Source organism: Idiotropiscis lumnitzeri, chromosome 9, assembly GCF_059441095.1.
Source record: "Idiotropiscis lumnitzeri isolate Australia: NSW breed Sydney's pygmy pipehorse chromosome 9, RoL_Ilum_1.0, whole genome shotgun sequence".
Classification (NCBI taxonomy): Eukaryota; Metazoa; Chordata; class Actinopteri; order Syngnathiformes; family Syngnathidae; genus Idiotropiscis; species Idiotropiscis lumnitzeri.
Window position 1 is genome coordinate 5,116,725 of NC_142399.1, and position 25,390 is coordinate 5,142,114.

The 25,390-nt window shown below is 43.3% G+C and overlaps 1 protein-coding gene across 2 annotated transcripts in view; it reads right to left on the reverse strand.

The window, feature by feature from the left end:
- Nucleotides 1-25,390, reverse strand: part of zmiz1a (zinc finger, MIZ-type containing 1a) — a 116,489-nt gene that overhangs the window by 22,501 nt on the left and 68,598 nt on the right. Inside the window, exons 4-6 of one of the 2 annotated variants that reach the window (XM_088304676.1) lie at nt 9,674-9,785; nt 6,203-6,316; nt 3,493-3,598 (exon numbers count right to left, since the gene is read on the reverse strand). In XM_088304676.1, the coding sequence (XP_088160802.1) occupies nt 3,493-3,598; nt 6,203-6,316; nt 9,674-9,742 (289 nt within the window). In that variant the 5' untranslated portion in view covers nt 9,743-9,785. Of the gene's footprint in view, nt 1-3,492; nt 3,599-6,202; nt 6,317-9,673; nt 9,786-25,390 lie in introns of those variants that run through there. The other variant, XM_088304678.1, reaches the window with a different exon arrangement.

A 25,390-nucleotide genomic window follows, 5' to 3' on the forward strand; every position in this document is an offset into this window, starting at 1 on the left:
GCAGCGACGGCGCGGGTGTTTTGTGTGTGTGAAAGCGTTTTCCCCAGCCGCACCCTGGAAGTTTTCGGTCACTGTTGACGCAGCTCGAGCGCTTGTTTACCTCTCAGGCCTGAATATGAGCGCACCACGCAGCCCGAAAGAAGCGACTGGCGGTCTCTGTGAGATGCGATCAGCGGGCACGTCTTGTGAACTTCGCAGACGATCATTGTGACTTTGAGGACAAGTCGCAGCCTGCTTAGGACTTAAACATTAAACGTCGCTATCATTCCAAGAACAGCTGTCGTTAATCCTCAGCGTGTCAATTCATGTCCAAAACTACAAATATATTGAAATAAATACGGTGCATGATTTCACAAAGGCTGAAAAATAACGCAAATCTTTTAAATTTAGAACACGGAAATATATCAAATGAATTTCCCTTGCTATTAAACTAAATTAAAATAAAAATAATAACTAAAATATGGGAGGGTACTAATAATCTCACATTTAACATCTGAGGAAATAAAAAAAGAATGTTTGACGTCATTAGCCATCAATGGTACTAAATGAATAAAGTAGCTGTATTCAAATTTAGCATTTATGCTAATGCTAACATGAGTGGCATCCTAGCTAGTATTATTAACCAGTGATTATGAGCCAGTGGGCTGTTATAAAATGTTTTTTTTTTTTTTAGTGATGTAACAGGAACAATTAAATAGAACACATCCTTGCTAATTATCTTTATCATGACCGGCGCCCTTCGGAGGGCTGTTACGATGCCGCGGAAGGCAACTGTAAGGCCCTTGACAGATTATAAAGCTAATCTGATTTGTTGACTGAACTTCTCAGCTAAATCCGTCAGGGTCGCGGGTGTTTGCTCAACAGCGGAGCAGCGACCACTACTACTACTACTACTTCTAAAAACATCAATCCGTCGATTGATGTTTTCAGAAGTTGGGCATAAACACCAAGTGTTATTTTTATTCTAATTTTCAATGCATTACCATCGGAAAAATACGGCAAATCCCAGTGAAGCTGGAAATAAGACGATAGCTGCATGTGGGCTAACATTAAAGCTACTTGTTAATAGCGCTAATGCAATCTGACCTAGCGGCAGATACTGAAAATCTGTTCATGGGATTATGGATTAGAACAATGAGCTAATCCCACAGACCACCAGACCGTCATCAGTGGAGACTCTGCACTCCAATTGACTGGTGGTGCGTGGGTGTATTTGTCTACTTTTTATTTCTTCTATTCACGCTAGTGGGAGACGGCGCTTGAAGAATAACCTCATTCATTCTCTCATGGCTCCTTAACTCACTGGTCACAATATTAGGAACGCCGTGATCACTTAAATTGAGATCCAACACAAAGGTTGACCCCCCCCCCCAAAAAAAAAGGTTTGATTTTCTGAATATTTTAATATGCACATAGATGGAAGATTTGGTGAAAGTTAAATGGTCAGATAATATTTTAATTCGTGCTAATAGCGATGTTAGTTGCCAATGCTAATGCTAGCTCACGTGTTTTGACGTTAACCGACATGCACTTCACACACTGCTATAATTCATCATCATTGTTTTGTGTATTTTTGTAAGTACAAGACTGAATTGTGCTGCGGATTACGGCAATCAAAACAAACATCTATCTTGATTCTTAAAAATATAATGTCCCATTTTGGAAAATTTCGGTCATCTCGCTCGTAAAATCCGGGAACAACACTGTCAGAAACTGAACTGGTTTAATCTTTGTACTTTGCATTATGGTGATTTTTTTTGTTTTTAATTAAAAACCACAAAACAAAAAAATGGTGGCCTTTTAGTGGGCCTGCAACAGATTAATAGCACTGAAATTCATGTAAATGGGGGGAAATTATTTCCTTTTAGATAAATGAGGTATTTGAGGTTGGGCCTGTAAAGAATTAAACTTGTGAGTCGAGGCATCACTGGACTTTGGAGCTATGATAGATTTTTATGTCCACATCAATGTGCATACTTATATTAATTGTGTTATATACTTCCTTTTTGAAGTGATGCTCTGCGAGAAAGCGACAGTGTGATTGATCTCTTAAAAGTCTGGCTGTTCTTGCTTCCCTTCCCCTTCGGGGCCTCACTCAGATCAGCACCAGACTGCTTCGCCCCCTTCTCCCATGTCACATTTGCATCCCCGTGTCGCCACGCCGGCTAGCCCGCGATTTGTGCCGAGCCTGCACGTTTACACGCAAGTCGTAAAAAAAAAATGTGATCTTAGGGCACTCAGAGTCGTAAAAGTCAGATGGTTTGCGATTTTTGCGTCGTCCAGTCTGCTCCCACAGACATTCAGTGAGTAAGATGTGCCTTGAGTCACATGTGAGCCTGCATCATCCCCACCCGGGGTAATTAGACTCCAGCTCCCCATTTACCCGCCGTGCATTAACGGGCCATCCTTCCTGAAAACATTGCACTTCCTTCTATTAGATCGCATGAGACCCGAGGACGAATCTCTGGCCGTCAGACAGCCGGCCCGAGCCATGCCTGCACAACAATTACATTATCCCAGACTGAGAGAAACAAGACGATCGATATGGTGCACTGACGTCTGGCCGCCCACTTAAGTAGCTTACTGCCGCAGCTGAAAAACGACTTTTGGCAAATATGAGGAGCCAGTTGGTGTAAACTTGTTCACACTAATTGCACAACGGACATCTAATTACATGGAGAAACAATGGCCTGCCCAACAACAAATACAAAATAAGCAAAATGCTTTATACATGATTAGTAGAAAATAGCTTATACCACAGCCTTTTTAGGCAGTGTATCCATCTATTTGTCTCTCCATTTAACTACTCATAAAAAACAATGACTGGCACAACAGTTGAAATATGTGAGCTTTTTTTTGCTATCTACCTGGTTAGCTTGCTAGTTACTGAGCTACAGATGTAGCTAACTAGCTAGCCAGCTAGCCAGTTATCGAGCTACATATGTAGCTAACTTCAGCCTTATAGATAGATAGCTAGATAGATAGATATCAAGCTATATATGTAGCTAACAAGCTAGCTAGCTTGCAAGCTAGCTTCACTAAAAACAAAAATGATTCAATGTAAAAACTGTAGGATTAACTTTTCCCATGATAATTTCAAAGAAATTTTAATGTAATAAGGACCAAAATAAAAAAAAAAGGATTTATCTAACGCTCACAGTTAGTGGAAAACAACAGAACCTAAAAACTGAAGGGATAAATGGACTTTTGATTTTCAACACATCAATTTATAGACTGCCCCACAAAATGTGTGATTCTTTTCAAACAAGATCTTAGTATGATTTTGTACACAAAAAAGAATATAAATGGAAAGTAAAAAAATGGCTGCCCATTCAGGCAGTTTAAGAAATGGAAAATGGCTGAAGGGGACTACTTAAAGTCCTAAGGTTCACTATTAGCAATGAATTTCAAGGAGTCTAATACGTGATGCCATTTCAGACAACATTCTGTTTGTGTTTTGGTCCCCTTATGAGGGTGGGTTCGGGGTCTTACCGGCAGATTTGGGGGTGAATTTGTCCCTGTTGGCTGCACACACAGCCAGCAACCTGTAGCCCAGGTCCAAGTCGAAGCCTTGCTGGGCCGCCACACGACTCACCACCTACAGTAAAATGAAAAGAACACCTTTTTTTAATTCCATGTTGTACACCATGAAAGTAAACTACTGTAAAGTTCCTCACAAGTTCTCAATTCTGACAGTGAAACCTTATTCATCTTTACAGTTAAAGAATTAAAAAAAAAAAAAGTCTTATTATTTTAATCAAGTCATCAGTGGTTCATAACCCTTTGAACTGGAAAAAAACCAAAACAAACAAGAGGCGTTGCATTTTTTACATGGAGCAGCAGAATGACAGGCCTGAACGTAAGCGCCGTTGAGTGATGATAATAAAGAGGACTCAGGAGCGTAAATCTTTTCAACGAGAAACGCCTTTGCTTTTATCTAACACTTGACAACTCTGCTCTGCTTCCTTCTGACCTCTAAACACACTTTGCTGCTCATTACAAGGTCAGCCAGGGTGGCATGTTGTTCTAATAAAAAAAAATAAATAAATAAAAAAATCCATCTATACATCCATTATCCAAGCCGCTTGATGATCCTTGTCGCGGGTTTGCTGGAGCCGATCCCAGCTGTTTTTGGGCAGTAGGCAGGGTACACCCTGAACTGGTTGCCAGCCAATTATTATATTACACGTGTTATCATTTTAATCAATGACCTTTGGCATCCTGGTGCCCTAGTGGTGAGCAAGTCTGTCGGAGAATGTTGTCAATGCTCTTTGTTGCTGCTGTTGATGAGCAAAAGAGTTCAAAAGGGTTTGGTGGAATCGTGGTCATCCGTCTGTCTCACAGCTCGCCCAAATTCAACTGGTGAGCTCCGGGTTGGATATGCTTCTTATGACTAATATGCGTGGGATCATGTGCGAGGTTTAAAAACAGAGTCGCAAAGTTTCTAAATATTGTGACTCCCATGCTTCCTTATTTAACGCTTGACTCACAAGGCATGTGACACAAAGCCAGTTTTGAGATCACTCCACTGATTTTATTTTTGTAAAAGTCTGTGAATTTTTATAAATTTGAAATGAATTCGAAAGCATTCCAAATCCCTCTTTTTTGACACATTTTTCTTGCACGCATAATTAATGACGATAAGGGCTACAAAGGTGCCAAGTCAGGATTCAGGTTTTTAAATTATATTTTAATTACAAATTCCTATTACATATTGCTTTGGCTTTCATACGATTTGGTTTCAGTTCAACTTTTTTTTTTTTAACCAAGAATCTACTGTACGTTTGATAACAAACCAGGTGGCAGAAATGTTTATCATTACACACTCAACATACATGACTCCATTAAAAAAAAACACACACACACACATAAATTGTTGAGGGACAAAGGAACGTTCAGTGTATCTGCAACAGCTGTCATGCCACCCTTTATTGGTTCCGTTGCCGAAGCTCCACCAGGGAACGACCTCGTCCACATGCCAGAGGCAACAGGCGTCTCCGTGCATGCGCGCCGTTTCATTTCACCGCAGCGAATCTCAATTGGGCAAATATGGCACGCAGCGGTATTAATATTCCAAGCTTGGACACTTGGAAGACGAGGCGAGACGATGACGTCACAAAGACGACTAAAAATCCCAGTAAGAATGCAATGGCCGCCCGCTGTAATTCTCTCGATAAGGAGCTGTTTGCTCTCGGAGTCTAATGAAGCAATTTAGCAGATAGACGGGGGGCGCCATGCTGAGTGCTTGGCTGCATTGTATGGCTCTTTATCAGACTCTAAGAGGCTTTTATTGTGATTTACACATTAATGAGCTTTTATCTGTTTGCTCACGCTACCGCTTGTGATAGGAACAATGCTCCTCCAGTGTTTCGCACTGATCGCGCTCGGCCAAGCCTTTTGATTTCGACGCACGCGCGAGTTGGGGTGTGTGTGTGTGTGTGTGTTTTATTTGATCACACACCTGCTGGAGAATGGGGCAGACGGCGCTCTGGCCCTCAGCCCACGTCGGTGAGTGATGGTTGCTGAATGGAGAACTGGGGGTTGAATGGTACCCGCAGCATGCTGCTAGCATTGTGTGTGGTGGTGCCACAGCGGGTCACGAGTGTTAAAGCTCACAGTTAGTGAGCTGATGACTGGCTCATAACACAAAGCCTTGTGTGAACATACGCAACAGACTATTGAATGTAATTATTATTAGTATTATTTATATATAATAATAAATTCTTATTATTATTAAAAAAAATAATAATAATAATAATAATAACACATTTTAAAAGGGACTTAAGGACACTTAACACTTAAAAAATAGATGTGGTTAAAATCAAGAGGGGTATTGCATAGATGTAAATAAAAACCATATTTTTGAACCATCTATGAGAATGGATTTGAGGGGGGGTTTTTTGACTCAGTGAAAAATTGATACTCTAATTTTTTAAATCCAAACAATACTCACAAAAGGTTTATTGGTGGCATTTCAGGATGAACTTAAAAATAGTATCCTTATTTTAACCCAGTGCTGAGCAATTTATCGAAATCTAATCGCAATTACGATTACTACACTCAACAATTACAACATTGGCATAATTGTAAAAAACAATTATTATTATTATTACTTCTGCCTGACATTCGAAACCAATCTTGTTGACATCATCTTAAAAGTGCGCAGAATTCCAGCGTGAAACCACATTTGATGTTGGCTTACCGTCAGGCATCCCATGAGGCTTTGCTCAAAAGGTCGCTGGAAGGCCCGGGGATCTCCGCACCAGTCGAGCAGCTCTGTGGCCGCCGAATGGAAGTTGGCCGGGTTCTGTAAGTGCTGCGCAAATACACAAAACCATCAGAAACAAAAAAAAGGAAATGATGTGCGAGTGCTTTTTCACACGAATGGTAAAAAACAGTTGGAACCAAAGAATATCCGCAGCCTTGCACTCAGACTCTTCTTGATTGGACGTCTTGTGTTTCTCCGCGACCCTGCGAGGACCTCGCCCGCGTCCGACGTACGCCCACTCGGCGCTCCGCTGCATTGTGGGAGGAAGATCACACCCTCGGCCACAATGACGCCAGTGTTTCTTGTTAATCTTTCTTGGCGGCGGCCCGTCCTCACCCTCGCGTCCCGCACTCAAAATCCTCCCTCCCTTCTCTGGTCTTTCTTCTCCAGAAAGTAACTGAGCCCGAGCACCAAAAGCCTCCCGACTGGCTTGTGCCCGAGCATAAAGCGAAGCAAACAACCTTGCTCCTGGCAGCCATGTGTGCGCGCTCTCTGCCCGACGGGTGTATGTTGTCTAATCTCTTTCACTGACTGTCAGTCTCTCGCTCGCTTGTTCGCCGAGGCCCCAAACAGTCAAGTCTTTTCTTCGCAGCGTCTGAAGGCTACTCTAGCTGGCGGGACACAAGAAGCGGTTTTAAAAAATTGGGCTCCCTTTCTTCGCAGCTCAGGAGGTTAATAGCTCCGAAACGACACACAGCCTCGGCGAGATTGAGCCCACTTGAAAGCGTTTATTATGCTCATGTGGAGCCCGAGCGCCTTGTTTTGTGAGTTCCTGCGGAGAAGGTAGAAGCATTGTCCTTCGGGGCCGGCGAGAGGTGAAGGCTTCTGAAAGGGTAGCTTTTTTTTTGTGTGTGTGTGTGTGTGACTAAAGGGCCCACCCGGAGCACCCGCCCACCGGGAAAAATCTCTGCGAGCTTCCAGAGATATCATGAGCCTTGAGGAGGAAGGCCTTGAGTGACTCATCCTTTGAGATGGCCGCGGTTCCGCCGCCACTTTGACCGGGTACGGGGGGGGAAAGGCTCCAACGGAGTGAGTCGCTTTTACAAAACAGATATGAGCTGGCATCAGCGCCGCTTGATGGGAGGCGCATCAGCCTCCGGCACCGGAGGAATCCGAGCTAGCGCAGCGGGGGCCTGTGTGCCCGCATGCAAACTCACGGCTCCTTTCGACGCAACATGCTCGCCACTGCCACTCGGCCTGACAACATGTGCTCCGGTGTGAAGGGAAGGACGGCGGCAAGGGAGGAAGGGGCTGCTTTTGGGTTGGGTGAGGACAAGTGCGGGCGGGGGGGGGGGGGGTTAGCGATAAGGGAGCGCGGCAGTGCTGCTACCAATTTGGCACACAAAGAGACGATGGACTGATTTGTTTTTGAGACTTGCGACAGATCAGTCAGATCACCGTCTACCTGAGTGCAAAGCTAGTTCAGTGAATTTTGTATTGTGGAAATTGATCGAGGCTTTAGATGACTGGAATCTTCTACGTCAGGGGTGTCAAACTCATTTTTTGTAGTTCTGGTTTCCATCAGAGGACCGTGAAGACTGTGAACCCATATAAATGTATGATCAACTTACATTATACAAAAAAATTGATGGAAAGCCAGTTTGGAAATCAGAAGCCAGTAAGTTTTAGTTTGTTCAACCAGTTTTCAATTTATTTTAAAAAACGGGAGGTTTGGTAACAAATAAATGACAATATCTCACATCTCAATGTTGTTAAAAGTGAAGAAAATGTGCTAGAAAACAGGAAGTTGACGCACATGATTTGCCCTTTGCGGGCCACATCAAATGTGGTCGGGGCCAGATCTGGCCCCCGGGCCTTGAGTTTGACACCTGTGTTCTATTTATTTATTTATTTATTTTTTACATATTTTCCAATATTTAACAAGACGAACAGGTGCTTACATGACTTCTTTGGTCCAAATCTCATTTTGTGAGGGGTGAAATACGAGTGTGAATGGTTGCTAGGTTTCCCTCGTCTCTACCAAAAACATGTTCGAGACAGCTTTTTTGGGCAATGTGATGACAAGAAACTGGTCCACGGTACCCTGGGCGGGACCCAGTTGCCACACACTATTCCTCGGGGATGTGAGTAAGTTCAGACAAATGACCAACGATGACAAATCTGTGGTTTGCTGGGTGCCGAATGGTAGAAACTGGCGACCGGTACATAGAGCAGTCCGACAGAAGTCAGTTGGGATAGCTCAAGTTGCCTCTCAACAGGAATAAAAAAAAAAGCTGATGGAATGGAGCTCTACCTGGCGGTTCGGCACAACTGCAAGAAGCTCACCGGTTGTATTCGAGTATCAACCTCACTGTGATTACCATGTGGTCTTCCTGTTTTGGGTTTTCATTCTGGTTTCCTCTACCACCAAAAACATGTTCCAAACTGCTTCCTTGACCAACATCTGGAATCGGTCCCGAGAGAACGACACTGTTACTGCCCACTATTCCTCGGGGAGGACAAATGACCACAAATGGCATCAATCTCTTCCTTGCCAAACAATCCAAACTGCAGTCCGTCTTTCAGCCGAAGTCGGCTGGGTTGGATTCTACCTCCCCACGACTATGAACTGGATGAGCGGAATTGAAAAGGGATGGATGGATGGATGCTCGAGTGAGGGGAGTCACTCATCCTGTTGCGGAGAGGTGGTTAAGTATTGCTGCCTCACAGCAAGAAATTCACCTTGGAAAAACATCTGGAACAGGACACATTTGCCTTCAATTGCTTCTCACGGAGAATCATCTACAACTGACATAAATGCGTGGCTTTCCCGCTGTCTAGATGTAAACATTGATCTTGTGAATGCCTCTTTTACCCACGTTCAACTGGGATAGACGCAGAATAGGTTAAGTGGTGGAAAACGGATGTAATGTGAAATATGTGAGAAGCCGTTTTTATGGATTACAATTTTTCAGGTAGCTTTACATAAATGTAAGTTGTAATTTTCGGGTGGAATTAACCACTTTGATTTGCTGAGATCGGGAATGAAATGAGGCGATCAGGCACTATTTTAAAAGGCTGCAATGTCCAAACTTTGCTCCTTGCTGACACAAGAACTCAGATTTGGAAGTCAATCCCACCAAAAATGTGTCAGGAAGCCAAAGTCGAGATTGAGGCAAACCCAAAGGCACCTCTGATGATGATGTCGGGCGCTCAGGGAGGCAGCGTGGGAGGCACAAAAAGCCCAATCGTTCATCCACCTCAGGCTTGGTGTCACATTTTGGATCAAATTGACATGCCCACACGCGGTAAACAAATAAGCCGATAACCTGCCAGCTAGTCAGCGCTCACTGACGACACTGAAAAGGTCGCCCAAGGTCATGTCTGACAGTCTGCGTGAAAGCGAACAAAAGCCGATGAAGAACATGTTAAGGAGCGGGACACAAAAGGAAGCTGAGGTCGAACCTGTTTGATGCACTGCAGCCTGTCATTGGTCTGCTGGATGTGCCGGTCCATGGATGGTAGCGTGTTCATGTTGGCGCTTCTACCGGGACGCCATCAAACTTCGACTGCTGATCTGCGAAACAAAGAGGAGAGACGGTTCTTTCAGGCTTCGTTGCTGTCAAGTCAGCTATGTCATATGTAAGGACCAAAGTATTGGGAAACACCTCGAAGCACATCTGGAGATGACCACAACCGCAACCACCAAATTGTTAAATTGTTATCAGTCCATGCCTGCCTGTATGCCTCCGAGAGTTGACAGGACTTTAGCTTTGCTAAAATATAACCAGTCGGGGTTCGTGTGCGCATTCTTGCGGACAATCGATTTTTCGGGGGGGATTATGTGAAGGTCACGTTTGATGTCTATTGCGCAGAACGCTTTTCTACTTTCACAGGTTGATGTGGACAAATAGTATCGTGCGTTTGCATTTTAGTAGCGATCGCTCGCCGTTTTGAAAACAGAACTGACAATTCGAGCAATATTACCTCGCTTGCCTCCCAGCTGTGACGTAGACGCTGAAACCGGGGGAAAAAAAAAAAAAACAAGCCGAGCTCCAAAAGGGGGCGTGCCAATTTGTTGTGAATCTCATCACAAAAAAAAAAAAATTAAATCACTACACAGTATTTTATGGGGGCGTTTTATCCAGAGATATGAACAGAAGTGGATCTATCACCTTTTGCCCAAAGTCATGTTCGAAAGGCTTCAGCTCACCTATGACTCCAATTGCAAAAAATAAATAAAATGAAAAAAAAAATTTACTGCAACACTACTTGAGGGACAATATTTTAGAAAATACGGTTTGTTATGTTTGTTGCGTTGGAAAATTATTTTTGAAAATATGAAATGTACTGCCCATCTTCTCCATAACAATGAGGCACATCAGCTTAGAGTGTGCTAAAAAGAACACCCCACAGCCAAGCCTAGAAGGCGACCCCCCCCCCCCCCCCCCCCACACACACACTCCCCCACCCATTTCCCCCCACATGCTCATTCGCTCTGACCAGCTCTGGAAAATGGGTTAAATCAGGATTAATAGGCATGGTGCCGCTTTGGTAGTGAGACCTCTGTCCCTTGCCATGCCAATGTGTTTATCTCCCCACAGATTCCTCCACACAAAAGGTGAACCCACAGGTGGTGGCGGGGGTGGATGGGCGGGGCTACAACGTCTATGCATGTGTGCGTCTTCTAGAAAGCTGCTCGGCACTGATAAAGGCTCCCCCAAGACCCCCCGCGGTGGCAAACTGCGGCTGCTCAGCCAGCAAAATGTTCCTGCGCGATGAGTTGATCTTCCCGAAATGTTTCAAACGTGCACTCTTTCCCCCTCCCGTGCATGTAAGCATAATAGCGCCAGTCTTCCGCTTTGATTGTGCGGAAAGGTAAGACTTCAAAAGAGCACTTGCAGAAAGAATAAGAGTGTGTTACTAATCCTCCGAGCTTAGCGGAGTAGAATTACCCACACTGCATTTAGAACGTCTTAAACATTCAGGAGAATGTGGTCAAACGGAGAGTATGGGAATGCTATTTTTTGTGATATAACGCTGCTGCCTTCACTGACCATCTGTAAAAATCAAGCCCCTCCCGGTCCCAAAACTTCACACCACTCCGATTTGGCGTCCGTTGGCCTAGTTCTGCTGTCTTGCAGTGTCACCTGACATCCAGTAGATGTCTCCCTCTTCTGTGGCTGCTCGGCTTCATTCACACATCACACCCCAGAGCCAGTAGTAGTCAGGGGGGGGGGGGGGGGGGGGGGGCTCCTTTAAGCCCTGACAAGCGCTACAAATCCCTCACAGTCAGTTCTGCGGCCCACTAGCAGGGCACGCTCGAGCCAGCCGCCGGCCGCCTGCCTGACCTTGTGGCTATTGATTAACTGATCCGCTCCTTCTTCTTCAGCTGTCGCAACACATACAAAGACGCCAGAGGTTGATAGGGAAAGTGAACACACCCCTGTGGACAAGAGCAGGTTTTTGGGGTGCGATAGAGACAAACATATAATAAAATACATGATACTAAGAGCAGTGACTTAATGAGCCATGAGAGAAAAAATGTGCGATGGTGCTGCTGTTTTGGTTAACTACCCAAATCATGTGTGTGATTTAGCATCTGTGAACTGAAATAAGTGTTTTTTTTTTTTTTTGTGCGTGTATGATTGGAAAGAAAGGCACCGGCGAGGGTGAGGTGATTATGTTGTTATTTTTATCCAAGTATTAACCAAGGTGCATTTGCAAGCAACACTAAAATACAATGATGTGCCTTGGTTCTGCTGTTTTGGTTAGCAACAGAGATTGAATGACATTTGTCGTTCACTCATTAATGTCCTTGTGTTATTGGGATTAACATTATTATTGATTTAAAATAAAAGTTCATTGACCTTTTGCTATGGAAAGTATACAAAATGTACATTTACATGCAACTCTAAAGAGGCCAAGAAATACAAATAAAATGGCATAACTGAAAACAAGTTGATATTTTTTTTGCCACACTATTTTGCTTGAGTGAAGTTCGTTAACCAGCATTGCAGTTGCTACCCGTTGGGAAAACCAAACGGATGGTAAAATTCGCTTTTCGGCTGCGCAACCCATCACGCCTCCTCCCTACACAGACTCACCTTTTAATGAAGCTGGAGAAGACCAAACTTGCAGAGCTTGCCAAGGGAAAATGTGCAAATGTCCAAAATCAATAAACAACACGGGTTGCGTCAGCACCACACCCCACCACTCACGAGATGTTGCATAATTTGAGCCCCTCCCCCTTGCATGTTTACTTTGTAAACAGTCCGCAATAACAAACAAGCTCATCTGACATCTCATCACAGTTGGGGGGGGGGGGGGCAAAAACAAGTTAACTGTTGTAACGGCAAACCCGACACGCCATGCCCTCGTTTTCCCGAATTTTCCATCTTTCTATCGTAGATCTTTATTGTCTCCCAAACATCTTAATCGGCTGCACTCAGCAGAGGTGCAAAACAAAGGATTACACATCCAATTATGCTGCGACAGCACGAGGGGGAGGCCTGAATGACAAAACACAAACAAAACTCGACATTTATGGAAGCTTCTGCCTCTTTTCTGGGTAAATCACAAAGAAGGTGGGGAGTGGGGGGGGTGATAGGGAAGCGCGCTAATGTGAAAGTGCCGAAGATGCACAAGCACACAAGTTAATGATCACCTCCATCTCACGATGTGCACACAGGCGGAGGATTTATTGTCACTCCCTAGCAAGCAAGCAATTTAAAATTGCTAGCTTCTGCTGCTTAAAACCATTATGGTTCTTGCTTTGAGAAATACCAGAAAGTCTGTTAATTTGATGAAAAATCGATCTGGTCATTTGAAGTAAGCTATTTAAAAAAATCTCGGCATCCAGTACCTAGTTTAAAATCACTCAAGTTCTTGCTATTATGCTGCGTCAGAAAAGTCCCAGGACTGTTGTCACTAAAGATAGACTTCGGACCTAACTAACACTGATGTCATGCGATACGAGTGATTCGACTTAAAAGTTTTTCGAGACTTCAAGTATTTTGTATTTAAAACAACCACATGCAGTAGCTTCACCTTTTTAGTCTGCTAGCTTAACGCTAACGATAAATAGCTTGCATGTTAGAGTGCTGTAACCCTTTTTCTCAGTCATGTATTCTTTATCTTCTACCACAAATGAATATTACTGCTGTACTGGTGAGCTGAGAGGAGTCGAAATGGCTCAAAGAACAGTATAATATCTTTTTGTCTTACACTGCCCCCAGGTGGCCAAAGCAAGCACAACAGAAAGAGCGGCACAATAGCTGTTCAATTGACAAAAAAATAATAAAATGAATGAATCATGTTATTACTGTATGTTTTTATGAATACAATATTATTTTTCTCATTAAAATACAAATGATGAAAAAAAATGTATCTTCAGGGCAAGGTTCTTCTGGTTAGAATTAATTTGGCGCCGAAATAATCCAGTGTTCATTCAGCCAGTCAAGTGTAGAGGGCGGTGGTGAACAATAAGACCTTATTTAATAACAAGAAGAAGTGTCAATGCGGCTCTGTAGACACAGTGGGGGATTTTCTCTCCATCCTCTTTGCCTTTGCTGACATGGCCACATATCTCTCTCTCTCTCTTTCTCTGTCTCTCTCTCGCTCTCGCCTCCCACAGACACTTTGTGCTTTTTGCTCTTCTATTCTATAGCCCTCAGACATCATTAGAGGCGCCCAGCACGTCGCGCTTTCCCCACCACCTTCCATTTCCCTCTCTATCATTTTCTTCTCTGACGAGGACCCCCCCCCCCCCCCCTCCACCGCCTCTCATATCTCCCCCCCCTCCCGCTTCCTGGAGGCCCCGCCATAACAGGAGGTGGAATGGATTCATTTGCTCTAATGTGGTTGGGGCTGTAGCGTGGCACGGCGCAGCGCCGAGCGACACTTTTTCCCCGGGTGCGCGCAGCCTCTGTATCGGACCGACCCGCCTGTGTGCAGTTCATGTGTTTTCAAACAGGCCAATCAACACCACTCAGCTGCGTCGGCCCTCGTGCTTCCCTGCCTTGGATCACCCCCCCCCCCTCTTCCAACAGTCTCTGCGCACACGCCATTATCTCGAGTGGAAAACTCCCATGGCCATGCAGTCACTCTCATTGCGTTTATTATCGCCACTCTACTCTATACTCCCCCCCCCCCCTCCTCACATAGCTCTCAAGCTGTCAGGGTGGGCAAAATAATCAATTATTTGATTGTTAAAAATTGTGCTGATTGAGTGGAATTGGTTGGTGATTCATCGGGGCTGGCAATGCTTGGATGAAACCAGCAGAGGTGCTGTTGGTTCGCAGTCGAAAGTGGAAAAAAATGCCAGCATTGATCTGCAGTAAGGAGAGTGGTACCTTGACTTATGAGTTGAATTCATTGTGTGACCATGCTCGCAACTCAAATTAACTTTCCCCTTTGAAAATGAAGAGCAATTTTTATTAAAGACATCCACAAAGATGAGACGGAATTATACTGTAAAAAAACATATTTCATATTTCTTAATTGTGTCATCTTTTTCATTCACTTTCAATGAACTTAATCATCTTTTCTGGGTGTTTTTTCTTGTTGTTTTGGGGGGCCTTTTTTCAGCAGCTTCTCCATCTTTTCATGGACGGAAGTACGGAGCTTCAAAATTATTTTAGATTAGATTTTTTTTTCAAGTTCAATATAGTACATATTGTTAGCCTAAGAGCATATTTGCCTCAGCATTTTTTAAAACTTACTTTCACAATATGAAGAAAATAGTTTTGTGCTTGCCAGAAAGAATTTTTTTTCCATGTAGATAAATGGTTCCCAACCTTTTTTTGTCTTGTGTACCCCCAACATGTTGATGATTCTCCAAACAGATTGTTATTAAATTAAAAATAATTTTATTTTGGTTACCTAAATTGAACATTTAATTATGAAGTATTGTCATCTTGCCTTGAAAAATGACTAAATAATATAAATCGAAGAAAACATGAAATCAAAGTAAATAATAAACTTGCCTTTGTTATCACTCGTGACATTTTGCACACACACACACACAAAAAAAAAATCATTTGATTAAACGCCCTTGAAAAAGGCATTTAAAGTTTAAATATCAGAAACGAAACACTTAACAAGAAGTGTGTTCTTTCTTTTCAGGAGTCACCTGAGCGTCAATGAGACACTTGAGCTGACACACGGCTCTTGTGCCAAAGGTTATTGTCTCCCTATCTATCTATTCTTCACGTCTTACATCATTCGCTTGTGAGCACAAAGTCGTACGCTAACAAGCAGATGCGCAAAAACACAAATGTGCCACTCTGCAATGCTTTTCCGCCCCAAAATCCAAAATGGCGCGACACGGCGCCCAAGCCAGGAAGTAAAATAAAGTCCAACAGAACAACTCAAATATTAACAGATCAGCTTTAGCGGCGGTCGGCGCTCCACTTAGTGTCACTCTCGTTTATTATGTTCTAAGAACCCCCCTCTAATCGGCACTCTCTTCGCAAACTAGCTAATAGTCACATGGCTCCCTCAGGCCTTAATAAAACATGGCGTCACAGCCGCCAGCCTCGATATAAATGTGCAATGATGCTGTTTGTTTATCTTGTGTTTTAATGTGACAAGCGGCGGAGCAGCGGGCGGCCGTGCCCCGCGAGCAGCTGTGGTGTGGGCGACACGCGAGCCGTTACGCTCGCTTCTATAAATACGTGCCTTCAGCTGCGCAGCAGTGCAGGTATGCGCCATCCGATACCCGCCCCAAGAGTTGATTGTTCCATGAGGTGCGCCCTCTGTTGGCCAATAATGCACATTGTCGCTATACGCGTGATTTTGAAACACGGTTACGACACAGTAGTGTGTCCACAAAGATCGTCAGGCAGTGGAGAAGCAGAACAAAATAGGATTAGAACTCTTGCCACTCCCAGCTTGTGTTTACAGCCAACAAAGTTTGCCCCCGCTAACTTAACGCTAACACTCAATGGAAAATGCTACAGGCAGGCTAACAATTAGCATGAATATTGACAATGATTTAACTCTTTATATATATATATATATATATATATATATATATATATATATATATAAATAAAATTTGAATGACAAAAACACGCCTTTAAGGACCAAACGCGAGGAACGAAAACACTCAAATTAGCGAGATGGAAGTGTCTGGCTTCAACAAATGCAGTTCACCAAAAACACGGCTAAACCACGTCACGAGTGTTGCCAACATCATTGATGACTTTTTCATGCATCCGTGTGCACTTGAACGTTGTCTGAAGTGTTGTGAGCTGCGAGAGGCCTTGTGACGATCGGAAATGGAGTCATCGATGAGCGAAAAACATCCACGTTCAACGTCACATCATCAATGAATGAGTGAATGAATGAACTCATTCCGTTGCAGACGACTATAAATACCAGCTGGGGAAGATTGTATGTCCCGGCTGCCGCGTACGAGTTTCCACTAGTCACAAAAAAGCGAGGTCTCTAACATTTGAGATGCAAAAATAAGTATGTGTGTGTGCGTGCGCGGCAAGTGTGGCGAGCGTGCATATCTGTTATCACCACACTAGGTCATCACAGGGACGAGATGAGAGGAGCATGTGATTGACAGTGCAGTCTGACATGCTTGTGTAAAACAAACCGTATGGCCACACACACACACGCACACATGTGACTGCCAAACGGGTAAACTGACAAATTCCATGTCCTTCGGTTGCAGCAGCAAAGCGCTGACCCAAATGCAATTAAACAACATCCAGCGGGGTGAGTGAGTGTAACACGGACACACACACACGCGCCTGTCTGTCAGTCCATGTGTGGAAAGCGTGTGCGCGTGGAAAAGAAACACAACGACGAGGGTGAGGGGGTGAGTGGGGGCAGAGCGTGAGACTTGACAAAGAGCGAGTGTGGTTCAATGTGCTCAGTAAGCCATGAAATGGTATTGGTGCCATTACGGGGGAGGGGCATAAATATATCTGCGACATGCACTCGGCCATGCTACCTTGTGACTTATGTGGGTTCATGTTGAAAATTAAAACAGTTCTTGCTTTGACATCATAATCCCGAGATGAGATGGGCTGGCCATCAATAAATATAAGAATATAAATGTCATAAGAGTTCCGGGGGGGGGCGTGTCCACTGAAGGCACCGGAACCACCCGGATGCTACTTTCTTATGTTTGAGCAGCAAAAATATATCCACTTGAAGCCTGCGCTGGATGACACGCAACTTTTCTAGACCGCAACAATGAGGCGTTCCAATGCGCCAGCATCACCACAAAGCCCCTTTCCACACACTGGCTTTCATGTCTGAATTTATTTTCCCCTCCTTTCCTCACAGGTTCGCCTTTCTCTCTCTGTGACATGTGCGCACTCATGGCTGAGAACCTCGCCAGCGGATTATGCGAAGGGAAGACTCATTTTTGGGCTGTCGGCTAGCGAGCTAGCTAGCTAGCTAGCTAGCTAGGTAACTGCATGTCGCGATTTCGCCGCATGTTATTCAGGTTAACCGCCATCATCAGGTTGCCGACACATATAAAAGTAAATAAAATCAGGCTTTAACAAAGCCTAAGTGGAGAAACGGGGATTCGTGACTGGGAAGTCAAAGGTCGGCGCCCCCCAAGAGGAGCACACGAGTACAAGGACACCGGGACAAAAAGTGCGGCGAGCATCGGAAGCCGGCGGGGCAGACAAATCCCAAACAAATCACATTTCCAATCCTCTGACATGGTGAAAGTGTTTAATAAGCTTCGAGGCGGCGAAACCTTCCTGCGTGGGTAGAAGGGGGAGCACGAGGCGCTCATTCATCTTACTAGGCGCGCGCGTGTGTGTGTGTGTGTGTGTTTGTTCAGCGCGCCATGTCAGCACGAGGGCACGGGTAGCAAAGAAGACAAAAATGTGCGCTCGCTGTGAAAATGAAACCGTCTAATGGCGCGCACACGGAGCCGCGCGGCGAGGGAGCGTGTTTACTTGTGATCTCACCATTTGTTACAGAAATACACATTAAAAAAAAAAACAACTCGTGCTTAACATTGATTTCCAACATGTCAACATGATGCTTGACAGAGTGCGCGGCAACTGCAAACAAGAAGTTTGTTTATCTGTTTTTTTTTTTACACCTACGCTAGGTTCGATTCGACGGCTTTTAAAGGGAAATAAAACAGAAAATGTGATTTTTTTTAATTGCGTGTATATAAATATTTGGATGTCTGGAGTTAAGTGTGAAATGGCGGCTAATGCGTGACTTTTAGCTAACTTAGCATGCGGCTTTTGCCACAACAAGGATTTACTCTTCACAGCACTAAAATTTGTGATAACCAACCAGGACTCTACCATTGGCAGATGGAATTGTAGTGAATGAAAGACATTTGAAACTAAAAAGAAAAACCTTTCCGTTGGTAGAAGTGTAAGGGGAACTCATTCGCTGTTGTTAGCGAATGCATGACTTGAAAATAGTATATAAGCACTTTGAAGAAACACTCGTAGCGGCACAACACTAAAGCCTCACGCTAACCTATTACCTTGGGCTTTTGGAGCTTCGCTTAATCTATGGCGGAATATCCACGATTGGTCCCCCAAAAATAAATAAATAAATAAATAAATAAAAATACCACTCCATTATATGTCAACAAATGGACATAAAACTAGCAAACAGAAAAAGAGTCAAGGGACCTCGGGCAGCTGAGACGTGGAATTAGCAACATTCCTGCTCAACAGGTATCACTTCTTATTGATTTCAAAATAAAACTTCAATGTGATAACTTTTAGTGTCGTAGTAATATTACGATTACCGTAAATCCTGTTATCAATATGGCAGCCACGGCTAAAGTTGGCTCGTTGACAGAGCGAACGCGATCTTATTATTGAGGAGACATCAAATGTGTTCTCTGTAAGTATTCATCACGACTTTGCATTTTGATAATTGTATGACATTATGAACGGTCATGCTTGACAATTGTGCTTGTGCACGTTAATGAGGGTCTCAGTTTTGTCAAAGACTCCAGTTGAGGGGATTGTTGAAGTGAGGCTACATTGCTAACAGTTTTAACACCATGGAGTCCCATGTCAATTTTTTTTTTATTTTTTTTGGGCACAGTTAATAAAGGTTTTTCCAATGGCGACACTTTGATTCTGGAAATCCAATTTTCATTACATCCTTTAGGGAAAAAATGAATGCAGAGCTTTCATTGCATTCAATAAAATAGCTATTTGTTTCCAAAGACATTGAAAGAGAATTTTAAGCATTTTCAAGTCCCCGTGGACTACCTGCTTGTAGTTTACTCAACCGAGCTTGCAGCTTGGAGGTACTGAATGTCTGAGGCAGAGCCGGACAACAGATAAATAGATGGCAAAAGAGCAAAAATAAAAAAAAATCCACTCACAACACATTACATGTAGTGGGAGGCCAGCCAGGAAGGAACGTGCTGAGGGAGATAGGAGGGGAAATGGCTGCAGAGCAGGAGAAAGGAGAAAGGGGCGGCAAGAGGTCGTCCCTGGGTAATTTGTTCTGGTCCTCTCCCAGGGCAGACACACAAGGAGCAGGTAAACCAATTACAGTGTGACATGAATCACACAGAGCCAACAGCCGGCCCCACCCCCACCGCCACCGCCACCGCCACACATCGCACCGCACCGGCTGACGGTCGCGAGACTCACCAGTCGGTCAATCGCGAGCCCCACCGCCACAACCGTCGCCGTACTGACTGCTTTCTTTCCGTTCATGATTGCATTCCATTAAGTGTTATCAGGCCACGAACTTTATTTGTGTGGGTTAAGTGAGCTGTTCAAAACGGACCCCGCTCACTCACTAAGATCTCGTCAGTTAGTTAAATATAAAGTTAATAAAGTAATAAAGTTAAATATTCACCCAAAAAAAAAGAAAAACAAGGAGACACTGAATATCATAATATTTAAATTAGCATTGTATAATTAGAAATAAATAAAGAATGCAAACAATTTTATTTTATTTTATGAATTATGTATTTTTATTCTATTTATTTATCATTTTTATTTTAATTAGTCCACACGGGATCATTTTGAGGATTAGCTCAAATTAATCAAAATTAAAGAACTGACAAGTCACAATATAAAAAAGAGAGAAATAACTGAATTATTCATCAAATTAATTTAGAAAAAAATAATAGATAACAGATGAATAATTATCATTAAATGATCAACTCTTCGACTACCACTAAAAATTAACTAAATAAAAACAATCGTATTTTTAAATTGAAAAATAAACATTAAAATAGCAATTCTTCAATAATTTAGTAAATTAGTACATTGATAAGTATGAACATTATTATAAAATGAGTAAATGTGTAAAATTACAAACTAAAAATTGTAAAAACCCAAATCTTGTAATGTACATGACCAAATGTTGGAAGTTGGAATATTTAATTGTTTCAGAGAGAGTAAGTTTTAATCAGCATGAAAATCTAACACAACTTTTAATTTCACTTTTAAATTGTTCACCAGTATAATCCAAAACTCTGAGAATCTTTGGCATTCCCGAGACATGTCGGAATATGAATCCCGTAGCGCACTGCTCCAATATGTCACTAATTGTGTGTACTTGCAGCATTACGGCTTCAAAACGGAGGTCAAATTGACAATAAAAAAGGTCTTAAGTGTGAATGTCAGCTCCCAACGGGAGTCAAAGGTACACACATAAGATGGAGGGGGGGGGGGGGTGCGCTCGCTACGTGTTTACCCAACAAAGCCTTCGCAATTACTTTCATTTTCCTTTACCGCCAAACGGCTGTCATGGACAAAATCGTGTCATACAAAAGCCCCGGTGGCGCCTCAGCCTAGCCGGAAACAACTTGTAAACAAACAATCGTCTGCGGTGGGGGGGGGGGGGGGCGTGGTCTCAGTCTCCTCCCAATCCTCCAGTTGATGCGAAACTGACAGGAGCGTGGCAAACATCGGCGGCAGAAATGGTCAAGAGAAAATGAATTGGACGTTCAAGAGTGGATTAGATATCAGACTCGGCCCTTGTTTGAGAGGGTCTTACTGCTCGTAGATTCAGGAGGGGTAAACATTTGACGACGCTTCCGAGAGAGCGAGGGATGAAGATGGCGGAAGGCGGGATTGGACAGATGTGGCGCCTGCCCGCCAGTTGTGCGTGTTTGCCGAAGCAGCATGCCGGCAAGTTGCTGCCCCTCGGCATGAATCAGATCCCATTTTATTGAAATTAGCCGAGAAAATGACGTTTTCACAGCCGTTTACGTGACGGGTAGTAAAAATTGGCAAAATATACCCAAATTGAGGTTGAGAATTTTTTGCTAACGTAGCGTCGCGGGCCCAGGAAGGATCCATCCAATTTTGAGTGGGGATGCATTTGACCTGTTTGAACGTTATGCTAAAATTTGTCACTAATTTCCTTCATTTCTCAAACTGTAAAGTATGAATCACTGATCCGATCGCGTGTTTGTTAACAGATTAAAAAATATGCGCAGGAAATGCGAGTTCTCAACATTTTCCTCTTATTTTTTTGGTTTAAGTCACATTATGATCATTTTCTGCACGCGAAACGTGATTTCCGGGAAATGTTGTTGAAGGGGCGTAAACCAAGGAATAAGCCACAATATGGCATGTTTATTACCAACAACAAAATTGGGCAACTTTTTTTATTTTCTACTTTGTGTCATGAAGATCATCTTAAAGTTCCTTATAAAAAAATATATTTGATTTAAAAAGTCACCAAGTACCTGAAATGCTCCTCACAAAAGTGAAAACTGAAGCTCTTCTCTCTGCTCTGAGACAATGTGGGTGTGTCCACTGAATGATCTGAAACCACGCCCCCACTCATCTGTCAATCAAACGCCACTACAGCCACCTGGAAAAATGAATGCGACGTCGTCTCGCATCTTTCTCATGCCGACAGATAACCCCGGAACAACGAGGCGTTCTAAAGCAGCTATCCCTGGCCCACGTAGCGGCTATCACGTCGGATTTCTCTCGCAGTAACTCTAAAACTTAAAACCTTGATGCACGCAAAATGTAATTCATCCTCCAAATATGTCAACAGTTTCCCGAATTCTTCATGCAGGAAGTTTCTGCGCATTTTGCTGTCGATCCAAATTTGGATTGTTGGACGTCCCCCCCCCCCCCCCCCCCCCCCATCACACCCATTGCTCTTTCTTTCCACATTTCATCCCATTATTTCCTTGTTTTCCCCTCCCTCCATCCCGCTATTGTCTCACTTCCATCTCCACCCTCTTCATCCTCGGTCCCCTCGCTTTGCTCTTTCCACCACCCCCACTCCGTGTTCCCTCCCTTCCTCCCTCTCTCTCTCTCTCCATTCCTCTGGCCCTAAAACCAGCCCCTCGGCCGCCCGCTTGCGCTCAGATGGCTGTTACCATGACAACCCCCTTCTTTCAGCTCTGGCAAAAAAAAAATAAAAAAAATAATGAAGACAATGTGTTTTCCATTTAGATGAGTTTTCAGGCGCGGCAGGGAGATATGGAGTGTCCATCTTGCCTCCTCTTTCACTGCGGCGGAAATGTAATTAAAAAAGAAAAAAAAAAAAGGAGAGGTTTCTAACTCTGCCTCTTTCTGTCCGTCTGTCTGTCTGACACCCCGCGCACACGAGCAGCTTGTAACGCAGCCGGCTGCTAAAGTGAGCTCACTATTGTGACCAGAGCCAAGGGAAGCAGCGGGGAAAACGTCTGGCTGCAAACAAACGGAAGGAAAAGGAAACGCAGCAAAGGGCGGCGAGCGGCAGGTAGAAAATGAGAAAAGTTCTTGCCGCCGCCAATTTTTCTATTGATCGATTACGCCGCGCAATGAAAGGAACGCTCGGGAAAATAATGAACATTGCAGGTTGAGTTTTGAGAGGTTTACGGGGAGGAGAGATGAGCATTTCGAAGGATCACGCTCCAGACTGGGAAAAAGCGGCGTGACCGGTGGCGCCTTTTTGTTTTGCGGGTGATTAACTTCTACGTAGCACGAGCAAGGCAAAACAGTTGTTTTAGACGTCAAAGCTCAAACCCAAGAGGGAGTGAATTCACAAAAGTAAAGCAAGGTGGGGGTTGAAATATTTTTTTTTATGCGAAATGAAATTTATGACAATAATTGAAACCACAAACAGCACTGTGTAATTGTGGTTTGCACATCTGCCTCGCAGTTGCGGGATTCTGGTATCGATTCCCGGTTTAGGCCTGCCGGTGTGGGATTCTGCTTCTTCTCGCTTCAGGAAAATATACCATACATGTTTCGCTAACTAAACAATTTCAATTGTCCCAAGGTGGGAATAATTAATTGATTATTACAATGTTATTATTGCATAATTATTATAACTGTTGCAAACAAACAAAAATATTCTGTCATTTTGGTTAGAGTTGGCCGATTTGGACATTGGTCGGGGTCCGTGAAAAAGGCCCTAGCGATTTTGCGAGCAAATTTGAACGATGTAGTAAATTACCCAAAGACGTTAAATTGCCAAATATTGTGATTTCCGTCAATGTTTGTCGGTCGCACACGGAATGCAAACTTGATTAGACCCACCAAAAAAAGTTACGAGCAGACTGAAAAGAATCCTTCAAAAATGTACCTGGTCTCTATAACTCTAATATCTCAGTGAACGTGACTTAGGGAACGCAGCCCGAAAAAGCCAGACTCACCGAGCAACATGAAATTCGGTAGGTATGTCTATCATGAGTTGACCAAAAAATGAAAAATTAAAGAAGCCCTGCACGAAAAACATACAGGAAGTTATGCATTTTAGTAAGAACTGCAATTTTAAGGTCATTTTGGCAATTCCCAGGGGTTCTGAACTCATTCACTGCCATTGACGGATATAGAAGTCAAAAAGAATTCACTCATTTGAGTGAATAAGGATGGACTTTTCTTGGACATTTTATCGTATTGCAACCAAATTCGAACCTCATCTACTGGACCGATGGGCGACGCAGCATTACGAAAAATGTTATTTTCGCCATGACGACAGAGCAAGCCGGCGATGTTTGATGACTCGCCTGAAAACACCAAACTTTTTATATTTCATGTGATGAATTGATGTGAGCTCAAAGTTACATCAGCGACCCGACTGGCTGAAATTGTTTTCCAAATTGCACGGCGGACCAGTTGCAATATTTTTGTTGGGCCACAGGTTGTCAATCGCCCAACCTTGGCGTAAACAACATTCCTGGTGAGTCGTGTTCCAATAATAATCATTGTGTAGGAAAGAAAACGCCAACTGTACACAAGTCTCTAAAAATACTGCTGCCTGCGTACGTTGACAGAAAATGACAACTTTTGGTGTTTTTATGAAGTGCCGAAGTGGTTTATTTTTCTGGATTACAGTCTCGGGTGCTGGATGTTCCATTGACCAAAAGGAGGAGCAGAACAACAACAAAAAAATGTGAAGGAATTAAAGTTTATTGCGCAGTCTAAGGGTGGTGAGTCAATGAAGTGCAGTAATAAATGAATGGAGAGAAGCAGCAGTATATTAAGTGTATGTCTGCGTGTTTACAGTGGAAATAGTGAGTCAGGCACATTTTCTTTGGGTTTCTTTTCCAGTGTTTATGGAGAGTGGTGAGGAACAACACTTCCTGAGAGGAAAGCCAGCTTTCCGACTGGTTCTCTCTCTTGCAGGCCCGTGCAGAAGGGGAACGCTCTGTCTCGAAAAGAGCTTTTCCACTCCGTGCCGCCCAAAGACGAGAGACGGCTCCGCCTCTGTGGGTGTGTGAAAGAGGTGATTAACACTAACGTTGGAAAAGACAACCGGTGCCGTTGGGCCTGAAACGAGATTTGAAGCGATACTTATGGGAACAAATACTCACGATCTGTACTTACTGTAAGTAGAGGTTATTTATATATACATATAAATCCCTTTACCAGAGTCAATAAAAAATCTAATTAAAAAAATAAAATAAAATAAAAAAATAAAAATATACATATATATATATATATATTTATTTATTTTTTTTACCTTGGTTGACTTTACTTTTCTCTGTATAAGTCGGGTTTTTTTAATTCCGTCAATTGATTTTTTGAAAGTTAAAGACATAAAATAAATGGAAAAAAGTAAAAAGCACATCTGTTTTCAAGTATAAAGCGCTAAAGTTAAAAGTCTTCATGAAAAAATATTGTACAGCAACAAATTATTTGCACATATGAAGACAATTAAAGTGTGCTTTTGAAAAACTCCAAAAAAGAGACACGGGCAAATACAACTTCCTTTGTAACGTGACATTAGCCAGCTGTTCGT